At 39.1% G+C, this 24,481-nt stretch overlaps 1 protein-coding gene across 4 annotated transcripts in view; it reads left to right on the plus strand.

The window, feature by feature from the left end:
* The window catches only part of tiam2b (TIAM Rac1 associated GEF 2b), a 45,675-nt gene that overhangs the window by 11,524 nt on the left and 9,670 nt on the right, over window positions 1–24,481 (plus strand). For 2 of the 4 annotated variants that reach the window (XM_016474044.1, XM_016474041.1), the window contains exons 2-14: window positions 9,368–10,501; window positions 11,102–11,537; window positions 11,664–11,836; window positions 11,926–12,150; window positions 12,542–12,727; window positions 12,883–13,032; window positions 15,917–15,976; window positions 17,882–18,052; window positions 18,313–18,417; window positions 19,208–19,286; window positions 20,923–21,012; window positions 21,110–21,340; window positions 22,976–23,061. In XM_016474044.1, the coding sequence (XP_016329530.1) occupies window positions 9,374–10,501; window positions 11,102–11,537; window positions 11,664–11,836; window positions 11,926–12,150; window positions 12,542–12,727; window positions 12,883–13,032; window positions 15,917–15,976; window positions 17,882–18,052; window positions 18,313–18,417; window positions 19,208–19,286; window positions 20,923–21,012; window positions 21,110–21,340; window positions 22,976–23,061 (3,120 nt within the window). In that variant the 5' untranslated portion in view covers window positions 9,368–9,373. Of the gene's footprint in view, window positions 1–9,020; window positions 9,203–9,367; window positions 10,502–11,101; window positions 11,538–11,663; window positions 11,837–11,925; window positions 12,151–12,541; window positions 12,728–12,882; window positions 13,033–15,916; window positions 15,977–17,881; window positions 18,053–18,312; window positions 18,418–19,207; window positions 19,287–20,922; window positions 21,013–21,109; window positions 21,341–22,975; window positions 23,062–24,481 lie in introns of those variants that run through there. The other 2 variants (XM_016474043.1, XM_016474042.1) reach the window with 2 other exon arrangements.

A 24,481-nucleotide genomic window follows, 5' to 3' on the forward strand; every position in this document is an offset into this window, starting at 1 on the left:
TTTTTCTCATCCTTTTGAATTTATCTGACAGCATTGCTATGGAAGTCATCATATCTCACAGTTGTAACTTAATTTCATGTAGTTGCGACTTTATTACTCATTATTATAACTTTTTGTTTCACAAGGTGGCTATATCTCAGAATTACAACTTTATTTCTTGTAATTGCCACTTTTTTCGTCATTGCGGCTATATCTTACAATAAGACGTTATATTTGGCTTCCACGCATTGCAAGACATGTCAGCTTCTCAAAAATATGTCATGCAAACACCCATGTGCAGTTGTGATGCTTGCTTTAGCAAACAAAACTAGTATTGCATTCAGATGTGTACAGCATAGTTGAAATCTGTTCTGATTCAACATGTTCTCCTCTGATTATGCCTATGAGTGTTTCTCCAACAATATTTTCCATTCTGTCCAGCGCTCGTGCTGTGTTGTGTAAGAGGCACGCCTCTTAAATTCCCGGTGGTGAGATCAGATTTTTGGTGTAGACAGGAACCACAATCTGCAGCCCTGTTATGTAAGAGCGAAGTGTCCTTTTGGGTTTGTTTACATGTTCCTTTCAGCCCAGAGGAGGTTCTTTTGCAGAAGAGGATGACTGAATGTTAAAACAACTTCAACAAACGTTAGAAACGAAGCATTTAATGAGCACCAGCTGACAAGGGTGCGGCTGACTCTACAAACGTCCATGTGACCAACAAAGGTGTCTTTAAGTTCAGAAGATGAGTTTTCTTTAGCACAAAGTATACTTCCCTTGTCTGTATTTTGCTCACTGAGTCTGTGTAATGTTATTTTCATCATCAGATTGATTTTTGTGTCTTGTGCAAGGATAACAGCACATATGTGAGTGATCGGAGTGCTCAAAAATAAACTAAACTAAAGCTAAACTGTGGAGCAGGTGAATGAAGTATACTGAAACCCTTACAGTAGATGTTCTCGGATGGGAAGAAGAAGAAGAAGAAGAACTGAGATTCCAATTTAATTTTTAAGATGCAGAGCTGTCAGTGTTGTAAGGAATAGTACACCAACCTTATTCCCATGCATGTATGACCAAGACTACCTAACTGGAACTGACATGGATGGGTGGACTGATTTCTCTGCGACATTTAAAAAGAAAAGGCCTTTTCTGATTGGTCAGTAGCTCACTGACAGGAAAAGGCTCTAGAACAGTGTATGGCCAAAGGAAATGACTCTTTTCTTTGACAATATGAGAAAGAAATACCTGGAAGACTGGTCTTTTATCAGTGAAGAGAATTGGCATTTCAGTTCTGTAACTTGGTGAAATCTGTCTTTGGTGTAATGCCATGCTTTACTCAGAAAAGCACATTTTAGTTTCTTTAAACACTTTTGCTTTTCCAGAGGTACCAGTGCTCACAAGTCAGCAAATGAGTCAATCATTGAGCTTGAATAGTGTATTTGGAAATGAGTCAAGTGGGCCTTTTTGTTATTTTTTTTTTTTCTTTTTTAATATTTGGCCTAAACGTGCATCAATAACTTCACACAAATTATGTAATATGTACTAATGAAATCAGAGATCTCTTTGAAATTTGATCACAAGGAGACACATCTGAGCCCCGTGATACTACCAGGTTTAAACAGCAAAATGTTTTGCTTGATCAATCGTGATCGGATTACCTTAGAGGGATGTACATACACTGCAACAACCAGTGAAAACAAATAATTGTTATTGCTAATTGTTAATTGACATTGTTAATACCAGCAATGAAGTCTAAGCAAATAATAAAATACTTGATTTTTTTGTTTTTTTTTAAGAAAGATGCATTAGGATCTTGTTGATTTTGTGTGTTAGGTGTGTTGCGGTGTGTTTAAGGTGTAGGATTGCTGTGTTTACTTGGGTTTAGCTGTAACCGCAGCATCCTGTCCATTAGTGGGCCGCAACTGTGTGTTTGTGTGTTTAGCTGGTGGGAGTCAGGTGCTAAAACATTGCAGTGGTCAAATGTTAGTCTTACAGAGTAAAGCGCACCGTCCCAATGAATATGACATTAATACTCCAAAAACTGCAGAACGAACCAGTCATCTTTTTGCGTCTACTTACATTGCCATTTTTTAAAAATACATCATCTGAGCCTCAGAAAACTGAAATGAATGTGCACATGTAGTGTAACTTAGTCATAAAAGTATATTCATAAGAAACAGTACTTTAAGGTACATTTTTAATCAAGTTTTAATAATCTTTTGTCAAGCTTTAAAGAAGTACACTTATTGTTTGTTGACTAGCATACTAAAGCACATGGAATGTACTAGATTTGAATTTTACTGTAGTGTTGTTTGATATTACATTCAAAGTTCATATATTTTAAAGATACTAAATTGCAACTTCATAGTTACAAATGTATTTAAATATATATGAAAGAACATTACATTAAAATTGATTTTAGTTTACCATAAATGCTTGTCAGTGCATTTGGCAATACACATTAACCATATTTAAAAGACAATCAAAGTAATTATGAAATTGAGTGTGTCCTGTTACATATAAAGATGTACTTAAGTGGGTCAAATAAAGGAATTCTTAAGTTCAGATAATTGCACTTAATTTCCATAATAAGTACTTTTTCTTAAGTATGCTGTGAGCTTCTCTTTTTTTTCAAGGAATAGTTGACTCTCATGGAATGCAGGATTATTCTAAAACACGTTCAGTGCTGTCAAGACGTCATTATCCTGTGGTTTCCGCAACTGAAATCATCATAGCATTAGCTGTACAAAACGATTTTGGTCTGATTTGAGCTAAAGAAGATTTCGGTCTTGTGTATCGAAGTAGGATAATAGGTGAACACAATGTAGTGCCATTTGGACTTTCCTTAAAGATATGCACAGAATTCAAGCAAGTCATGTAATTCAGAAAAGATCAATCAAAACCAAGACAAATTCCTCATAGAAATTTAGTTTGGTTGGTTCTGAGTGATGAATGTTCATTACAAAGCAGAAGACCAGCGGAAGCAGCTGGAAGAACACACCCATCCCAGTGCTGACCCAATGCAGTGCTCTGCCTTTCTGCCCACAGGCAGGCTATAAGAGTCTCTTTCTCAGGAAGTGGGAGGAAACAGGTCGAGCCTGGCTTCCTGTGTCCTAGTGCTGTTCCCTCCAGACCTGTCTTATCCAGGCATCCCTGCATTTTCCCATGAGAAATAGCCCAGTGCACACAGACGTGGTCCCCTACCCATATCTACCTTCTTTTGGCATGGTTTTCCTGTGAACTCGCTCACAGTCGCCTGCAGTGCTTTCCTTCCTCTACGGATTGTTCTGTGACGCACACAACTGCTTTCCTGTCAGGAAAAGACATGCAACACACCTTCTAGCATATATTCCTTTTTTTTCTTTCTGTATCACATGTATATGTATTTTTTTAAATAATTAATCATTTGAAGAAATTGGGTGACTTTTAGTCCTAGTCTGTTAGCTCTGAGACCATCTGTATGCTAGCATACACTTAAAAGTTGACAGCACTAACTTTTTACACTTTCACACAGTCTCTTCCTTTCTCTTTCAGGAAATCAGAACAAAAATAGCGATGACACTCTTGCGCTTATGAGAATCACATGATTTCTAGAATTTGAATGTCCCTCTCGCTAATACCGCTTGCTGTGACTAGCAATAGAAAGCAGCAAACGGTTCACAGCTGTGGTGTGAACTAAAGGATTTTGGTGCAATGAGTCCTTTGATATGTCCACTTAAACATTTAGGTAGAAATAAGTTGTTATGTTTGCTAAGCGGTAGTTTTCAAAAAGCCTAAGCATAAGTATTAAACTCATAGCTACAGACCTGAAAGGTAGGCTACCTCAAATTGTGTGGCTTGTTGACATTAGCAACCACCTATAATATAAAGGTGGTATGGGTAAGTTACTTAGTGAACCTTTAACTTCAAAGCTAAACAAATTCTTTACTAGTCTGACATCAGCAAAATCTTTGTCATCCTCGCTTTTGCGCAGTATTCTCACAAATTACTTTTGACTGGGCTGCTGTCTAGCGCCAACAAAAACAGTTTACTGGAAACTGGCAGCAGTTTGATGCAGTTACAGTATATTCAGTTAGTATTGATGGTGGTGCTGTTTTAGGTAATCGCTATGTCTGATAGCACACAGACCTTGGCCCATCACATCTCTTTGTCAGTTATTGTTGACATTATTGATGTAACAGCAGCCAAAGCAAATGGAAAAGCTATTTCCTGTATTGTCTAGTATTGTATTATGCAACGATTTCCCCTGTGAAAAAGACGTACACTTTTGCGTACTTCTTAAAGGGATACTCCACCCCAAAATGAAAATGTTGTCATTAATCACTTACCCCCATGTCATTCCAAAACCGTAAAAGCTTCGTTCGTCTTCGGAACACAATTTAAGATATTTTGGATGAAAACCGGGAGGCTTGTGACTGTCCCATTGACTGTAAATTACACTGTCAAGGTCCAGAAAAGTATGAAAGACATCGTCAGAATAGTCCATCTGCTATCAGTAGTTCAACCGTAATGTTATGAAGCGACGAGAATAATTGTTGTAAGCGAAGAAAACAAAAATAATGACTTTATTCAACAATTCGTCTCCTGTGTGTCTCTCCGCATCACCATAGTGCCATTTTGGAGAATACCCGCTGAAAGCAAGCAGCGTACGCTCTTCTGTGACAGCCGCGACACAAGGATACGTTTTCTACGTGTATTTACACTTTGATTAGAACGAAAACAGTGCATCCATGCAGCGCGGCTGACACAGAAGAGCGTACGCTGCTTGCGTTCAGTGGTTATTGTCCAAAATGGCGCTACGGTGATGCGGAGAGATACAGAGGAGACGAATTGTTGAATAAATTCATTATTTTTGTTTTCTTCGTGTACAAAAAGTATTCTCGTCGCTTCATAACGTTACGGTTGAACCACTGATGGCAGATGGACTATTCTGACGATGTCTTTCATACTTTTCTGGGCCTTGACAGTGTAATTTACTTGCCAGTCAATGGGACAATCACAAGCCTCCCGCTTTTCATCCAAAATATCTTAAATTGTGTTCCGAAGACGAACGAAGCTTTTACGGGTTTGGAACGACATGGGGGTAAGTGATTAATGACAACATTTTCATTTTGGGGTGAAGTATCCCTTTAAGAAGAGTACTTATTACAGAAATAATATACTTTAAAAGAACTGAATGTAATGTTTTTGGACACTTAATTACATGTTATTTACATTTAAATGAAAATGTTTTATAGTTTACTTTATATAAAATTAAATTAGTTGAACTTAAGAGTGCTTTTTGGGCCATTTAAGTACATCTTTACATATAACTGCATAATTAGATTCATGGTTAAAGTGTACTGCTGAATGTACTGGCAAAGATTTTTGGTAAACTAATATATACTTGCAATTTCTATACTCTCTAAAAGTACACTTTTCATTTTTTTTTCGTCATTAACATTATACTATCTGCATGGCAATATACGGAAACACTTTATTTTAAGGTGTCCTTGTTAGACATGTTACATGTACTTACTATTATAATAACAATAAATTATGCATAATTGCATGCAAGTAACCCTAAGCCAAACCCTTATCTTAACCCTAACCGTATAATAAGTACATGTAGTTAATTAATATTACTCAGTACTTAAAGGTATAATTACACTGTGACTTTAAGTGTAACCCAATATACTTTTAAGATTTTAAGTACACTACAAGTGCACATTGAGTACAATTAAGCACACTTCTTTTTCACTCTGCTATGAGCTGTGAAATACTCCTAAGTTTCAGAGAAATTATCTTGGAATCAAAGAAAGTGTGTGTGTTTTCTATGTGTGCAGGGGCAACTCCACACTTCCTGTCTCTTACTTTGATCCAACCTATTACTTTTATTAAGCGATCACACCCTAACACCTGGACCCAACAATGGTTTCTCTCTCTCCCTTCTCCTTGGTGCTGTGTGTTGTCTTTGGTTTGGTAGTTTGTCTTAAACGTGGTGTGCTGGTAGTTATGGCATGCTGGGTCAAACAAGAGGCCCAGTCATGATGGTCTTCCAGGCGGCCAGCTGCCTCCACCACGCAAAACCACCCCTCCCAAAACCACTTGAGTTGTTCTTTATAAAAATACATACTTTTATAATGCCCTCATTCTTCGAGCCATGAAGACATAATCACTGTTGGCTGGGTGTAATGTGTTTGTAGATGTGCACATGTTTTATATAAGGCTACAGAACTGTGATCGCTCATTGGTTTGGAGCAGCAAGACAGCATTCACTGTGTGTCTTAGGCTGTTAAAGTATACTTATGTGAATGTGCACCTGGTAGCCTTTTAACTGAAAACAATAAATCACTAAAACTGTCCTGCTTTAACTGGTAACTATACTTTTATAGTTTCTAAATTAAATGTGAATGGAACTTGCCTGTGTAAAATTCTAGGGGGTTCTGGGTGTTTGCTCTGGGTGTTCACTATTTTACTTATGCATCTGCTTACATGTACGATCGCTTGTTTCTGCTTCTTCTTTGCCGTGATTTGATCCAGGGATTCAATGCATTTCAGAAGACGTGAAATAGCACCACCTACCGTATAACAGTGAAAACACAGAGACAGAAAATTCCATCAATGGCAGGAAAGCATTGTCTCATATATTACAGAAAATCCGGATACATTTAAAAACAGCATTTTTGTTTCAAAACGCTCTCTGTCGACACTAGCGTTTTTAAAGGGGTCATATGATGCGATTTCAATGTTTCCTTTCTCTTTGGAGTGTTACAAGCTCTTGGTGCATAAAGAAGATCTATAAAGTTGCAAAGACTAAAGTCTCAAATCCAAAGAGATATTCTTTATAAAAGTTAAGAGTCAGCCACGCCTACCTAAAACGGCTCGTTCTAACACGCCCCCACATATCTACGTCACTATGTGGAAATATTAGCATAATGCCGCCCAAATGTGCACGCAAAGAAAGAAGGCGTGGTTTCAGGAACAGCAGCAGTGTTGATGCAGCATGTCAGGGAGACGCTGTGTTTCAGTGCGAAAGCAAAAGCACTTTATTTGGCCTTTATAACACTTTATAACAGAACAGCACAACCCAGATGTTCGAATTTGTGCAACGCATTTTATGTTTTCTAAAACTTTATCATCCACACTAAAATGTAGGAAAAAGCTAAATTCACCTTGCTGTGCATGCGTAAAACCTCATAAAAAGGTCACTGAGACGATTCAGACATACATTTTCTGGCAATTCACTGACGTGTCCAGGTCGCACTCAACTCACGATTATATGTTGGATCTAAAATACAACTGCTCTCAAGTTTTGCTTTAGGACAGCAATTGCGAGTACATTTTCTGTCATCTTTGCAGGACTGTAATATGAAGTGTACAAAGTAACATATTTTAGCAAAGGTGTGGAAGTAAATAGCAAAAACAGGCACAATAATGGTATAAACCTAGATATCTATCGGTACAATATGTGTCAAATGACTAAACATGCGTCATCGTTTTCAAATACCTCTGTTTTCACCATCCACACTACAATGCGGAAATGGCATTTTCAAATTTATCCACATTGGAGAGCATTTTTATAAAGCTTCGTTTTTGTCGACAAAAACAGTGTTTCAGTGTTGACAGAAAGCCAAAGCAGAGAGAAAAAGATGCGTTTTCAAACAAAAACATATTAGCGTGGACAAGGCCTTAATGTCTATAGAATATTTTTCTTACAATAATCAAAAAAAGTGTCATAAAAGCATCCCATATTACTGGTGGGAAATATTCTGAAGTCAAACGACAGCACAACTAAGAATGAGAAGTGGCAGACATATGCCACAATTTCAGTTCCTGAAAGTCAGTGAGGCTCGGTGTCAAGAGCAGATGGAAAATACCTATACATAACAAAACACACACACGCATCCTTCAGCAAGTGCCTTTGACTTATCACACAGGAGCTCTTGGCTCAGTCTGTTGAATTCTAGAAAAGTTTGGCACTGCACAGTCTTGTGCTTCTCTTGGGATGAGTGAATTGCGCGGGTCGAGGGTGACTGATCTCACTCCTTGGGGCAGCAGATGGCCAGTGAGACACACAAAGAAGCGCACAATGTGAGCGACTGCCATTCAGATAATCTTTTCTGAATGGGACGGGACACACATCCCACAATGCCCTGGTTCAGCCCTCTGCGGCCTGGCGTCTGGAACCGACAAAGCTCATTGGCTGCTCCTGTGTTCCGTCTCTTACAAAGCTGCAGTGTTGGAAGCATAACATCACACCGCCTGCTGGTACTTTTCATAATGAAGCAGCCGTCCGCCTCCCTGCTGCATCTCAACTGCAGCTCTACTGTGCCTTGCTTCATTGAAGCTTGGTCGTGTGAAAGAAGATGGTGTTGGCGGCATTCACTGCTCACTCCAGGGTTAGAGGTCATGGTTAGAGTGGTGTGTTTTTAGTCCTTCCCCAACCCCCCTTATCCATATCCTCTTGAGCTGCTCTGGCAGGATGATTATTCTACCTCTGAACCCCAAAGTCCCTTCTCACCCCTAAATCTCAGTAAAGTTCACAGGATATGAGAATTCCCAAGCAGAGGAGCATTTCATCCTGCCACTAATAAAATTCTCATTACGGATCTTTTCCAAATCCTCTTCTGGCTTTAAGACAAAACAATGCTACCCCAGACATATTCAAAAGATTTTGTGTACAGTCCAAACACATTGCTTGGAGAGATTGAGTTGCTTAACCATTATGGTTCAGACAAAAAAATTAAGAAAATTGTGAAGAATTTCCTAGCCTGAAAATAAACAGTGAGGTTGTATGAAGTCTGTCCTTGTAAAAGCTTGCGGCGCTACGTCATGGAATGTGGCAGCAGGACTGAAGCATGAGGTCTGTTTAGATTTGGGGTTGGGGTTGGAGTGGGGCTTCCCACTGCAGACTGCACACACAAGAGCCGACTGTGTGTTACTGACACATGCCCCTCCCTTCCTCTGTTTCTCCACAGATGAGCGATGGAGAGAGAGAGAGAGAGAGAGAGAGGAACAGCTGTGGTAGCGAGACAGTGAAGGGAGGAGGATAGAGAGAGAGAGAGAGGAACAGCTGTGGTAGCGAGACAGTGAAGGGAGGAGGATCTCAGTGAGAGTCAGATGCTGCACCAGGCAGGAGCAGACAGAACCGTAGACAACATTAGGAAAAGAGGATGACCATTGCGAAGGAATACGAAATATGAAGGAATATCTTTGTGTGCTCTTACAACTGGCTTAATAACAGGTAAAAAGAAACTCTATTACTATGTAATACTGTTGTTTTAAAAGTGTGTGTAGGTGCGTGGATGGGTGGTTAAGTGGATAGTTGAATGGATGGATAGAAAGCTGGATGGATGTATAGATAGATGCATGGAATGACCTTGATGTTTCTTTATCATTTTTCGCACAGATCAGAATGGGAAATACAGATAGTCAGTACAGCAATTTCATCATCCCTGGTAAGGGAAAGTCTAGCTCCCTGAAGCTGCACACTTCTAAAGAGGAGGCACTCTCTCCACACTCTTGGTGGAGGAGCTCCCAGAGCACCTCTGGATACAAGGACAAAAATGTTTTTTCACCACACAAGAACAGCCAACCTTACATCTCCCGCCATTATGACTGCATTAAGGGGGGATCTAGTGATAAAGTACATTCAGAGAGCCACAGAGACTATGACAACCTTTTATTCCAGGGAAATGGTTTCTTTGTACGCTACAGACAACAGACTGGAGGCCTCCCGGCCCCTACAAGGAGCACCAGTTCTGAACTTAAAGACAATAAGAGCAGTCCCAAAGTTCTTTTTCGTGAGGATGGAAGTCTGAGGGTTGAGTTTACCAATGCACAGAGGGAGCCGGATGTTGAGCTGTCATTGGGCAGCTGTCTCAGTGGACCTGTTGATGCTATCCAAAGGGCCAGTAATGGGAGCTCTCTTAGCTCTGAGGGTTCATGGTATGACTCGCCATGGGGGAATGGGACAGAAGATCTGTGTGATAACATCTTCACCACCGGCCAACCTTCGGACAACAGTAGTGGATATACCACACTCTCATCCACACGTACTATGGACTTTGGATGTTTTAATGGTTACAATACAGAGCAATCTGAGAACCATATGGGTAACCTCACCTGCCAACCCACAGTTCACGGCAATCAGTATGCAAGCAGTGATTGCAATAGTAATGGGTACAATGCTAACCGCGCTGAGGAGGACAGTGGCATTGGAGACTCTGTGTTACTTCATTTGGAACATAATGGACTATCTGACCTTTACACAAACCCCAACATGACTGTGCCATTCCCCACTGTGGGCATCCTTGCGGCGGATCAACTTGAGGACGCTCCTCACCTCCAAGCCTCACTGACCTCTTCCCTGGATGTGAACTCCCAGGATGAGAGTCAGAAAACCCAGAATTACACCTCACAAACCCTGCCATGCAGAAAAGCAGTTCCCGATGGGAACACAAGGAAGGACTCACTCAAGAGTCGCATCCGCCGCCTCAGCGATTGGACAGGAAGTCTGAGCAGGAAGAAGCGAAGGCTGCAGGTGAGAAAAATATATATTTTTTTCGATGTATTGGGCATTAGTATGAATCTGTCAGCATAGCAGGCCTTCCTGTTTGATAGAATTATCATGCACATGCTATCATATTAAAATTCCATTTCCTGTTCAGTGTTCTGGGTGTAAAATTACGTTTTAGTTGAACTTGACATTCTTCCGTGGTGAAAAAAACAGCATATGCTGGTTAGGTATGTTTTGAAGCATGGCAGCTGGTTATGAGCTGGTCCTGAGCAGGAGATAGTTGCTTAGGACCAGCCTAGGACCAGCTGAAACCAGCTCATAACCAGCTCAAACCAGCTGCCATGCTTCAAAACATACCTAACCAGCATATGCTGTTTTTGTTTTCAACAGGGTTCAGTGCTGTAAAGCATTCTTAGATTTTTAGACATTCCTCTCTAAAACAACAAATTACAGATGTTTTGAAATGGTATGCTTGGTGGCCTAACCATAATTTGCAGAGTTTTTAGGAAGAGTAAAGACAGAGCAAAGGGTGTGAAAAGCTTCACAACATTGTGTCAACCTTGTAAAACATATACATGCTAACATTTGCCATTCTCTTCTCACTTCATGTCTACCCAACCTCAGGAACCTAGTACTCTGGACGTTACAGAGGTTGTCGGCTGTGGAACTGGGGTAACACTAGAGGAATCCAGACCGTTTTGGAATCCAGTGTCCCCCCAGACACAGCTGGACTGCTCTGGTTCCTCAACGGGCCCATTTGGGCAGCAGAACCAGAGTGCGGCCTTGAGGCAGAACATCTATGAGAACTTTATGCAAGGCCTAGAGACTGGAAGCAGCAGTGGAACTGCTGATGGACTCCAGGTCTGGGAGGGTGAAGGAGAAAGCAGCAGTGGCTCAATGGGCTCCTTGGAGCAAATGGACTTCCTGTTTGAGAAGGAGCAAGGTGTTGTGCGGAGGGCTGGTTGGTTGGCTTTTAAGCCCCTCATTACCCTCCACAAGGACCGCAAACTGGAGCTGGTAGCAAGACGGAAGTGGAGGCAGTATTGGGTCACGCTCAAAGGTAAGATGGTAAAACATGCACAGCCAATTCAATTTTTCAGTTATAAGTCTTCAAAATTTAGCTGCAATGGATAATGTTTCTTCTTCATTGTTAGAAGCTCTATCTCTGTTTTCCTGTCTTCTGTAGGCTGTACACTTTTGTTGGGTGAATCCAATGGAAAGACCTCCCCTGAGCAGGAATGCACACCACATTACGCAGTGCTTGCTGAAGATAGTATTTTGCAGGCAGTTCCTGAGCATCCCAAGAAAGAGCATGTCTTCTGCCTCAGCAATGCCTATGGAGATGTCTATCTCTTTCAGGCATGTGGCCTTTATCATAATATATAATACACAGAATTTCCACACTCTTGGTTACAAGTTGTCTCTTATCTCTCGCCTCTTATTTGCAGGCTGCAAACCAAACAGACCTTGAGAACTGGGTGACAGCAATCCATTCTGCCAGCGCTTCACATTTAGCTAAGCGTCAGGGGAAGGAGGACACTCTGCGTTTGCTGAAGAGCCAGAGCAGAGCTCTCCTGCAGAAGATCGACATGGATGGCAAAATGAAGAAGATGGCAGAGCTGCAGCTATCCGTCATCAGCGACCAGAAGAACAGGAAGGCTATTGAGAGCCAGGTGAGGAACAAAACGGATGTGTGTGTGAATGTTTACTCATATGTGTGTGTGGATGTTTACTCATATGTGTGTGGTTTTTTTCAAAAGATTAAAGGCCAGGTAGTTCAGATGAGTGGTTTGCTAAATTGGGCAATTATGTCACTGATGTTGATGTTTGAACAGAAACCACACCACAGTGCCTTCAGAGCATCCAATTATATAGTACATGCATTCCGACTTGACCCCCATATCCTTCTGATTCGCATGATCTACATTTTTAGGTTTTCTAAAGAAAATTTGATGGGTGTGGGTGCTTACCCATACACAAGTCACTGACAATTTTTTGGGTTGTTGTAACTATAATATTTATGTCTATTAATGCATTTCTCTATTCTTCATCTCTGATCCACAGATCCTGCAATGGGAACAGAACCTGGAGAAGTTTAACCTAGAGCTCTTCCGCATGCGCTGTTACCTGGCTAGCCTGCAGGGCACAGAGCTGCCCAATCCAAAAAGCCTGCTAGCCACTGCTGGACGCCCATCTAAAATGGCGCTAGGTCGTCTGGGAATTTTTTCTGTCTCGTCCTTTCATGCGCTGGTGAGGATCTGTCACATGCTTTGAGGGAATTTTGTGAGATACCAAAAAAGGACCTCATTAAAACAATCTACCATTGAGACACATCACAAAGATTAAATTAAGATGATGCAGCATTAAGATGAAAATCTTATTTAAATGAGCTTGTGTTTGTGCAGATATGCACTCGTGATGAGGCAACCCTGAAGAGACGATCTCGCTCTCATCCTCGAGGTATGCGGAACAAACGAGGACTACTCTTTTCTTCACAGAAGGGATTAGACAGTCTGACCAAACGCAACCGGGAAAAGAGACAGTCCCTGTCCCAGGTAAGAGTTAGAGCATGATGTGCTCTTATGCCACAACTACAAAAACTCATTTGTAAACTGTAATATAATCTAAAGGGGAGTATCACAGGTGCTATAATGTGATTCCTTGCACTTTCAGAACTTTAATATTGTATAACACTAAACAATACTGTTTTGTAGTAGGAAAAAAATGGTAGACAGGCATTTTTCTTTCTTTTTTTCCCCCCTTGTCGCATCAATAAACTTGCTGTCTAAACAGGAGCACAGAGTCCAATTTCAGAAATATTACAGAGAGGTCTTTAGCCAGATTGCATAGAGAAAAATTAGGGTAATTTTAGCCAATTATTGCCAGATCAGTTTATTTATCTTTGACCGTTATCAGTCACATCGATCATTCAAACATGGGAATTGCATTTTAACAATAATTGCCAAATGCTATGTATAATAATATTCTAAATGTATTTATTATTACAAATTAAGTCAAGTATCAACTGAAGGAAAATCAACCTGTATCGTCATAAAAGAATACTATGTACTTCATTCATATTTGATATTCATATTTTATTGGGAAAAAGTATGTTATAGAATCTTAAAATGTTATGGAAAAGTCATGGAAATTTCTATAGCCAATATAAATCTTTGTGAGTGCAACCTAAATAAAATTATTATTTAATTAATTTATCCAGTGATCAGTATCAACTGAAAAATCATGGAAATTCTTTGGCTAGACAGTTACATATTCTGTGACCTGCCAAACCCTAACAATAAAGAATACACTTAGGGAAAATAAAAATAAAATTAGCGGTTTTCCTTTAATTAGTGTTAATCCTAATTGACATGAATGAGTACATACTAAAAGAGCTGTGATTTCGGATTAGGAGTCTTACTCTGAGGTTCACCGGCCAGTATTTATGACTGCAGTACTGAATAGTCATTTAAGACACGGGTCTGTTTTACTCATTTAGTCTCACAGTAGTGTGTTAATGCTGTCCACAGGGTGGGAAACACCGTCACACTCGCCGGATAAAACAAACAACCACTGACTCACTCATCAAAGCTTTCTCTGGAGGTCAAATGGCAGGAAAACACACAGCAGTCCTGTTCCTTTCTCTCGTCAAAGTGTTCGGGGGCTGTTTTGGAAATGCTGTTTCTGGACCAGTTCTTGTAATTAAGCCCAGATCAGCATTCCTTCTCTGAAGGGCTTTTGTGTTAACACAGAGCAGGAGCTCTAAATCCACATGTACGATTATGTAGACGACCTCACGTGAGTTTGGAGCCAATCGCTCAGCGGTTCCATCCTTAAATGGACCAAATCTGGTCAAAACAGCCCCTAATAGTGCATGATTCCAAAGACGGGAATTACCATGAGCTGCATGCATGCGGTTAATTGCTGCAAGCTGGAAGCAGTCTGAGAGGAGCGACAGTTTCTACTGCACAGATGTAGAGTTTGATGCTGTGTGAGTTAACAGGGTTACGGGGGGCAGTGTGATTGTTTCCAGCGGGCGTAGATACCTTAGTCAGAGTCCAGTCAGAGTTGCCGTCCCCAGATAAACCACTCAGTTGTGGTGTTGCTACTGTTCTGTGGATGTCTACCTCTGGACTTTTTTACACCCTCAGCTCTTTTCCTAAAGAATAGTCAGTGTTGGGGAGTATGTAACGTATGTATGTTACATGTAACGGAATTACATAATTTAATTACAAAATAAATAAACAGTTACTGAGAAAAACATTTCCACTTTGCAACTACATGACTAGTCATTAGAGAATTAGTAGACTGTTTAATATTTGCTAACATTTTATTTTGATGGTCCCCAACATACATTGCACTGACTATAAGTAACTTTGTTTGTTGCTTGGTTTTCATGGTGTAGTGCTGAGCCGACCAACCAACAGTGAAATTCCAGTTTATCGCATTAATTACTAAAATAATAGGTTCGTCTAATTAAAATGAATGGTTTTCTCAATATTTGTGTAATGCCTTTTCACTGCTGAAAAACACCAAACAAAACAGCTAAAAGCAGCCTAACATGGTTAGCTGGTCTTGTAGCTGGTTTAAGTTGGAAGAGGCTAGTTTTAGCTGGTCTCCCAGCCTAGCCAAGCTAGATTTTAGCAGGTTTTTAGCTAGTTGTTTCCAGCCTGACCAGATAAATAATTGGTTAAAACCCCTCTAACGTATGACCAGGTTTGAAGACCAGCTAAAACCAGCCAACCAGCTTATGCTGGTTTTAGCTGTTTCTTTTTCAACAGGGTTTGTTGTGTTGTTAGCTTAGCAACATAGAACATCATATTCTATTGTAACCATAAGTCGAGTTTCTTGTGCACTTCACGTGAGTAGCACTATTAGTGACGGTAACATTGTTGCTCATAAAGAATGTTTCAATTCTGTCAGTTGTGAGGTTTAATTCACTGTAAGATAGGATGCTGCTTTAGCTAGCTGCCTGTCTACAGTGAGGAGTCCACCTCACTGCAGGAACAAAGCCTATGTCAGTTTTCGGTATTTTGGGTTTTGCCTTTTCAGTTAATTGTAGAGGACACGACATACCCTTGTCTGTTTGTATAGACTACATCCATATAATAAGTATGTGTTCATGTGTAAGCAGGAGGACGTTGAGCGCACGGGTGTCTTGGGTGAGGGGAGGCCGTGTCTGATTAGGGTTGATCCATCTGTCTGCTTTTATAGACCTATAATTTTAGCATCTTCCAGACCTCTCATTATTTCCCAGCAAACCTCAGGGTTATTTCTGCTGTGATCTACAATCAGAACAGTATCAAAGCTGGAGCCTCAGATCGATGGTTTCTAATTAAGGCACATAGATAGAAACATGTTGCTTTTTTGAGCCTGGATGCTGCTCTGCATTTCTTACGATGCGTGTTTAATGTTTCTGTATGTGCGTTTGTGATGCAGATATTTGAAGGATATTCCTCTGGATCATTTGGTCATCCATCCACGCAAAGCAGCTCAGAGGTAATTACACCACTCTTAAATGACTACATAGCATAATGTAACAAGTAGTGCTGTCAAATGATTAATCGCGATTAATCGCATCCAAAATAAACGTTTTTGCTCACATAATATATGTGTGTGTACTGTGTATATTTATTATGTATATATAAATACAAACACATGCATGTATATATTCAAGAAAAATATGTAATGTTTATATATTAATATATACAAGTAAATATTTTCAAAATAGATACTGTATGTGTGTGCTTTTATATATACGTAATAAATATACACAGTACACACACATATATTATGTAAACAAAACTTTTATTTTGGGTGCGATCAATCACGATTAATCGTTTGACAGCACTAAAATCACGTCCTCTTCAATGTTAGCTCTTGTGAAAAAGAAGTAAAAAAAAAGTATATTATTGAAAACTGTACTTGTAGATAATATGACATAATACTTTCAAGTATACTTTTTATTTAAAGTTTTAAGACTTTCTTAACACACTTAAATACACTTTTTAAAAAGTGGACATTATAATAATGTGAAATTAAAATCATCATGTATTAATATTTTTTGTTCTTAATATTTTTGTCCATTTAAAATGGTTTTTTAAACCAGGTTTTTAAACCAGAAACAAATGGCAATAATTAATTGTATCATTGCATACTTATTTGTCATCTTAAATTAGCTGCTTTTTAAATAACTGCTGTTTTAAAAAGAGTAGCTTGACTGTTATAAATTTATCAGTAGATTGTCCTTAGCAAGCTACAGTTTAAAAACAGCTGCCTAAAGTCTGTTAAGACATCTTATATTGTTCAGCAGCTCTTGCAATGTCAAATCCCCATATTGAGGATGCAGCTGAAGGACAATAGAATAGCTCTGAACGAACCTCCCCCATTCTGGCCATTTCTCCACCCCCTGATCTGTTTGCGCTGCATAATGTCAGCAGATCAGCAGGTTGTTGTGACAGCTGTTTGAGTTGAGTCAGTGAAAAGGGACGTGACCCCCCTTTCTCCCTCTCACAGAATAAGGAGCGCGCTAAAGATCCATATTACTGTTGCTGGCACCTGGCTTTGACCCAGCATGCTGGCTCAGAACAAGAGCAGAGTGGATTTTTCCTCACGTTTTGTTTGCTAAAAAGGCAGCTGAAAAATTAAATGCTATGTTCCAGCATCAAGTACTTTAAATGTGCTTTAGTATGTTAGTTAAAATTATTAAAGTGTGACAAAAGATCAGTAAAACATGATTTAAAATGTACCGTAAAATGTTCAGTTTGACATTATTTTCAAGTACAGTTTTAAAAATATACTTTTAAGATTTGAAGGACACTACAGGTGCACATTCAGAACAATTAAGCACACTTTTTCATCATAACGATATACATTAAAAGACGATAGTGATATCAAGCTGTTATTGGAAAAATGCTATTTTGATAGTCAAATTGGTAGCATTGCTTCTTTCAGCTACTTCCCAAAACTATATCCTACTTTTTTTGTGTGTATTAACTGCATTGCATGTAGATGTAGAAACTGAATAGAGTTGAAAATAAGATTGACAGAATTGTTTATTTTTCAAAAGAGTTCATTTTGCAAAACACTGCAGTTTAAACATTTATCATTTCATATAGCTGCTGGATATATATCTATGCTAGCAGCAAAAAAAAAAAGTGTTTAAAAATAACACTTGTGTACGTGTAGCAGGAAAAAAACATGGTTCTGATATACACAATGAATGCACTGAGACTTTATTTTACTATTTGCGGTATTAAATAATTATGCTGTTATATAAAGCAACTAAAGTAAATGATCAATGTCATATTTCATACTGAGTAAGATACTGAGTTGTAGCCTACTTGAACTATAGGCTAAATGATTTTTTGTTCTTTTTCTTCATTTCTGTTCTCGCGTTGTTAGCAGAAGCTGGACGGCTTTACCAAATTGCATGTAACAGCGCCACCTGAAGGTAACCCGTGGGAATGCAGTCTGGAAAGCCGGGTGTATGTGCTCATGCCGGACTCTCAGGTCGTCAGTGTGCCAGTCAAACCGGACTCTGTGGTTGCTGATGTTCTCTCAGTGGCCTGCAAGGTAATTCAGTCACCTCTCACAGACCTACTGACCTCAATTGGCAATGACCAGAAACATCAACAACTAAAGTTCATGCATTTGCATTTTCTGTCCTTTGTGGTCTCTTGTGGCTGGTTCAGACCTCATGAAATGACAGAAAGAGTGCACGATAGCTTGAGGTTGTCACAGGATGCATTTGCTTTAAGATCATTCAGTAACTCACTACACATTCTGTACACCGTATTGATGTTTATATGAATGGATATCACTGTTTTTTGTAGATAAAGCAGCTTGACCCAGCTCTGCACTGCCTGCACATGAGGAGACATTTGGGACAAGATGTGGAGAGAAGCACTCCAGCGCCCACAGACCTCCTAAAGACCCTGGTGAGACGAAAACACACTTTATAAAGCAGATCGTTCAAGCTAAACTCTTTAGATCAGTACTGCCTATATAATAACCATCTTAACCAGTGTGTTCTGTTAACCTACTAACATTGCTTATCTAAAACTAGTTGGATTGGAATTTGGAGTAGATGGATTGGAAGTAGGGCTGGGCGATATAGCTAAAAAATGTATCAACGATATATGTTTCATATCTTTTGACTTGTCTCCCGAGGCCACAGGAGGATGCCATTCACTCTGATTGTATTTAAAAACATAAGAGACGCAGTGAAAAGGAATAAACCTCCACAGCAGCAACTGCTCGTCTCGTGGGCTAGACTAACAAAACATTAAAATGCAACAATGTCACTTACATCATCATCACCGCATCTCGTGCTCCACTGATGACGCTCCCAGATGCACTCCTAACATTTCATTGTACTATTTTTGCATTCAAATGCAAATGTTTATTTTAAATTCGACTAATATTATTTTTTTATTCACAATCTCATCACAGGCAGGCACAGCACTCAATTCAGCATGTGTTCGTGTTTGTGTGTGCTGTCTGCATCACTCAGAGCACGTGCCTATAACGTGCGCTATATCGAACATGTTATATATCGTTATCGAAGTAGGTGTACCGTCGATAAATATCGATACCGTTTTATCGCCAGGCCTAATTGGAAGCATGTCAAAACCAGTCTAAGCTGTTTTTTTTTTCCTGTTATACACACTTATTTCACAAAACCTTGCTTTATCATAAAGCAATAATGATGCTCTGCTCATTTAACAGGTCTATGATGAACTGGAAGTTTGGCCTGTCAATGTGTTGACCATAAACATGTCCCGACCGGACACAACCGCAGACTTTGGTGAGTTACTGTACAGCAGGATCAGCAAGAAAATAAATAGTTAATTGATGAGTGAATATTTATTCACTCTCATCATTTACATAATTTCCTCACTCTTGTATTGTTCAGAAACTGAACCTGATTATGTTTTTCAGAGGAACAACAAAGTTGCACAGAATATCCGAGCTGCTCTCTGTCATACAGTATATATACAGTGCATTTTTAAAAACTGTACTTTCATGTAATATTAATGAAAAAAGGACACTTAAATGTACTTAAAGGGATAGTTCACCCAAAAATTAAAATTCTGTCATTAATTACTCACCCTCATGCTGTTCTAAACCCGTAAGACTTTCGTTCATCTTCAGAACACAAATAAGGATATTTTTTATCAATTCTGAGAGCTCTCTGACCCTCCATAAACAGCAACGATCCTACCACGGTCAAGGCACAGAAACGTAGTAAGAACATTGTTAAAACAGTCCATGTGTAATTTTAATGTCAACCGTAATTTTAGGAAGCTATGAGAATACTTTTTGCGTGCAAAGAAAACAAAAATAACTACTTTATTCAACAATTCGTCATCCTGGTGCCATATCACTACTTATGCTAACACAGAACAGCATACATTGTTTACGTTCAGATCAAAGCACGCGCATACATCGTGATATGGTGACAGGGTGACGAATTGTTGAATAAAGTCGTTATTTTTGTTTTCTTTGTGCACAAAAAGTATTCTCGTAGCCAAAGTCCCTTTAAGGCAAGTCATGTCACTCGGCGGCCATCTTTGAAACGCCTCTCGGGCATGCAAGTGCAGCTCCTATCTCTTTGTATGGGAAACATCAAATTCTCCCAAACTGTTCACTAAGCTTACAATTAAATTTCATATTTGAAATCACCAATGAAATCTGACAACAACTGTCTTAAATGTTGTTTCTTTTGCTCAAATAGCATTATAAAAAGCTTATTTTTTCAGGCTAGATCAGCCAGTGTGCATGCACAAGTCCTAAGCGCGCATCTCAGAACGCTGACTGTTTCTATAGCAACCGGGACTTCTAACGCTGTGACACGCTGATTTTACTGATTAGCGATTGTCTCTTTTATTCAGAAGGCGGGGTTTCCTGCAATTGAGCGGCCATATTAAGCGTTGCATTTTCCCCCATTCAAAACAATACGAGTGACACGTCTTGGGTATTCTATAGTCTTTGTCGTAGCTTCATAAAATTACAATTGAACCCCTGATGTCACATTAATTATTTTAACGTTGTCCTTGCTACGTTTCTGGACCTTGATGGTGGTAATATCATTGCTGTCTATGGGAGGGTCAGAGAGCTCTTGGAATTCATCAAAAATATCATATTTTGTGTTGCGAAGATGAACGGAGGTCTTACGGGTTTGGAACGACATGAGGGTGAGTAATTAATGACATAATCTTCATTTTCAGGTGAACTATCCCTTTAAAGAAAGTACAGTTGAGTTGTAAGTGCTAAGATGACTCATTCAGTTTCATTGTATGGAAAAGTGCAGCTTGGGCATCCTGCTGAACATCTGCTTTTGTGTTCCGCAGAAAAAAATAAAAAGTCAATTTTGACAGAATTTTTCTTAAATGTTGAAAGAATTCTGGCAATGGTTGATTGAATTTTACGGCTCTCTGCAGGTTTTGCGGTCACAGGTCATGTGGATGGTGCCAGGAGAAGTCATGTGTATGTGAGTGAGGTGAATCCCGAAGGCCTGGCGTCTATTGAAGGTGACAGTTCGATATTTCTTATGCTTCGATTTGAAATGTTGTTATGATTGATTGAATGTGCTGTGATTTATTTGTATAATGTGTATTGTTTTTGTAGGTCTGAAAGCTGGAGATGAGATCTTGACTCTAAATGGCGTGAGTGTGGCCTCTCTCGACCTCGGCTTCATGCAGAGCTTCTTCAGCCAACAAGAACTCCATCTTGTCCTCAGACGTGAGGATAACAGCACAGACGAGCAGAGCTCCGTCTGGCCAGACTGTGACCCCAGTGAACCTGATCAACCCCAACCTCCTCGGGCCAACATCATTCACCTGGAGCAGTGGACCACAGGTAGAAAGCATTATAATGCTCTACTATAAACACTACCATTCAAAAGTTTGGGGTCCGACAAGATTTTGTAACTTTCTTTTTTTCTTTTAATTTTTTTCTGAATTTAAAATGAAAGATTAATGTTAAAAATTAGCATTAATTATTTTTTAAAGATTTTTTTTTTCATGTTTTTGAAAGAAGTGTCATCAGGGCTGCATTTATTTGATTAAAAATACAGTATTACTGTGAAATATTATTGCAATTTAAAATAGCTGTTTTCTATTTGGATCTATTTTAAAATGAAATATATACCAGTGATGGCAAAGTTGAATTTTCAGCAGCCATTACTCCAGTCTTCATTGTCGCACAATCCTTCGGAAATCATTCTAATAAGCCGATTTGGTTCTCAAGAAACATTTCTTATTATCATCAATGTTGAAAACAGTTGAGGTGCTTAATATTTATGTGGAAACCGTGATACATTTTTTTTCAGGATTCTTCGACCAATTGAAACTTCAAGCATTTATTTGAAATAGAAATGTTTGCAACAATGTAAAAGCAACTTTACTGTAACTTTTGAGCAATTTAATGCATTCACACTGAAAAAAAGTATTAATTTCTTAAAAACAAACAAACATACAAACAAATAAATAAAACTTACTGACCCCAAACTTTTGAATAGTATTATATTTTGCCATTATATCTTTGCACATAAAATTGGATGTGCCCTGCTCTTTCTGCATTAACCCTTCATAACCTGCAGAGGGCAACAAACTTTGTATTTGACTCTTATTGGTGGTCTGGGTATATATTTCTGCATACTATTTCCACGGGTGTCATGTGGTTATTTTTTTTTAAAGGGGCACCAGTGGTCCTGGCTCATACGGTGCCCTTCTTAGAATTTATTTTTTATTTTTTTAAATAAATGAAAGTTACACAGTTTACATTTTTTAATGTAAAATAATGTTTGAGCACATTTTTACCTACAGTAGTCATAAGTAAACATTAACCAACATTAATCAACTTAAAACAAAAAAAATCAATTTTATTTTATTTTGTAAATAGCATTTAAAATGTATTTGGTTACCCATCAGTTTGAATGGGCAGTAGTGAAGGTTATGGAGGGCTGTGACTGCAGGCGGCCCCTGGCTCTTTAGACATACTGCAAACAATGAAACGACTCCTGCTGTTTTTATGATGAGAACCTAACGACGGACAGCTTGTTTCACAGCATGATGCTGTCAAAATGCCCAGACATAAACTATTATACCACAGGGCCCTTCGCAGATAACAAGACTGTTATTCCCTGCAGGATGGTGTTTCCCGTAGAGGGTTTTGTAGCATTATTCTAACTGTAAACCCAATACATATTAGGCTTTCCCATTTGATGCAATGCCAAGCTTTGTAGAATCAGAGACATACAGTAAGGCCTGCTGAAGTAGACCCTCATGCAGAGTTTGTGAGATCAGATCAATGGCAGTTAATAAAGGTCAAATGCTCGCATGGGTCGGCCTATGGTGAGCCATTTCTGGAGAGAGAGCTAATGAGCCTCGAGTGTGTTTATTTCACTTTCTATCACCGTGACTTAACACGTCTTACTTTAGTAATCAGCCCACTCTTTCAATAACATCTGTTCCACCTCTTTCTCTCCCTCAGCTTCAGCTCAGGAGCAGGAATTTCCCGAGGGCTCAGCGGCGCCTGCTTTGGAGGAGCTGAACGATAAGGCCGAGCGGGGCGGAAAGGTAAGCCGAGGGAATGACTGACTGTGCTGTCAGAGATTTAGGAGGTGCGAGCTGCTTGTGTTGAGAGACTGACTCAGAATTCCACAGTCTTACTGCACACTTGGCAGCTACAAACAATAAGATTTGACTTTAATTGCTTTGGCAGGTTTAAAATGTAAAATGCATGGCATGTAGGTGCTAGGCAGTATAGTAAATATGTATTAAAAATCTAGATTTTCAGTATTCAGGTTTACACAAATTTTTTGTTTGGGGTCAGCAATTTAATTTTATTTTTTTAATGAATACTTTTAATTACCAAGGATGTATTAAATCGATCACAAGTGACAGTAAAACTTTCACATGGTTACAAAATTCTGAACTTTATATTCATCAAAGAATACTGAAAAAAGCGTATCACCATTTCCGCAAAAAACATACAAAAACCAAAAATAATGTTTTCATCACTGATAAGAATAAATGTTTCTTGATCACTAAATCAGCATATTACAATGATTTCTGAAGGATCGTGTGATGCTGAAAATTCAGCGTTTTCTTTAGGAATGACTTACATTTTACAATATATTAAAATAATAAAAGAGTTATTTTAAATTGTAAAAAATATTTAACAATATTACAGTTATTGCTGTATTTCGGATCAAATAAATGCAGCTTTGGTGAGCATAAGAGATTGCATAGTTCTTTTGAGGCATAAAAAAATTGATTTAACATCATATTTACAAATATCATTTAAACACTATGGAAACATGTCTTGTATTAAACATTTTCAGTCTAGTTTGGTCAAAATTATATTTCATCTGATTGAAGCAATCACCATTGCAGGGCATTTCAGGGCAAATACACTAAAAACAGAAGTAAATAAAATATTTACTAATAAAGTCTCAAGATATATTTTTTAACTATATCACACAGCTCTTGTGGTGAAATGTTGATTGAGGTTTCTCTCTTTGACGTTTGCTATTTGTTAATTAAAAAACGTTTTCTGAGGGATGGCATCTCAGTGAACATTGTGTGATTGGCTTTCACTGCTGCTTTATGGGAGGTCAGTAACACTTCAGCATGTGTTCATTTAGACTTAATCCAGGCTTACAGACACTGGAGAGAGAGAGAGAGAGATTAGCATGTGCCTGCAGTAGACAGAGTGTTTCAGTGTCTGTAGTGTAGAGCATGTACAGAGGAGAGGTCAGAGGTCATGTGTCGGCTGGTGGGACAGAACAGTGCAGGAGAAGATGAAGAGGAATACTGTGCGCCCTTCCTGCTGTCATCAGACCCTTAAAGAGATGTTGGTGGGACTGCTGGATGACGTGAGCGCGTGTGGGAGCTGTGAGTGCGTCTCACTGGTACTGACTTCATTTCTCAGGCTTTGTTTTTTATGGTTATATAGTGATTGTTTAGTGTATTTATGGTAACACTTTATAACATT

The sequence above is a fragment of the Sinocyclocheilus anshuiensis genome, unplaced genomic scaffold (assembly GCF_001515605.1).
Source record: "Sinocyclocheilus anshuiensis isolate Anshui unplaced genomic scaffold, SAMN03320099.WGS_v1.1 scaffold1816, whole genome shotgun sequence".
NCBI classification, from domain to species: Eukaryota; Metazoa; Chordata; class Actinopteri; order Cypriniformes; family Cyprinidae; genus Sinocyclocheilus; species Sinocyclocheilus anshuiensis.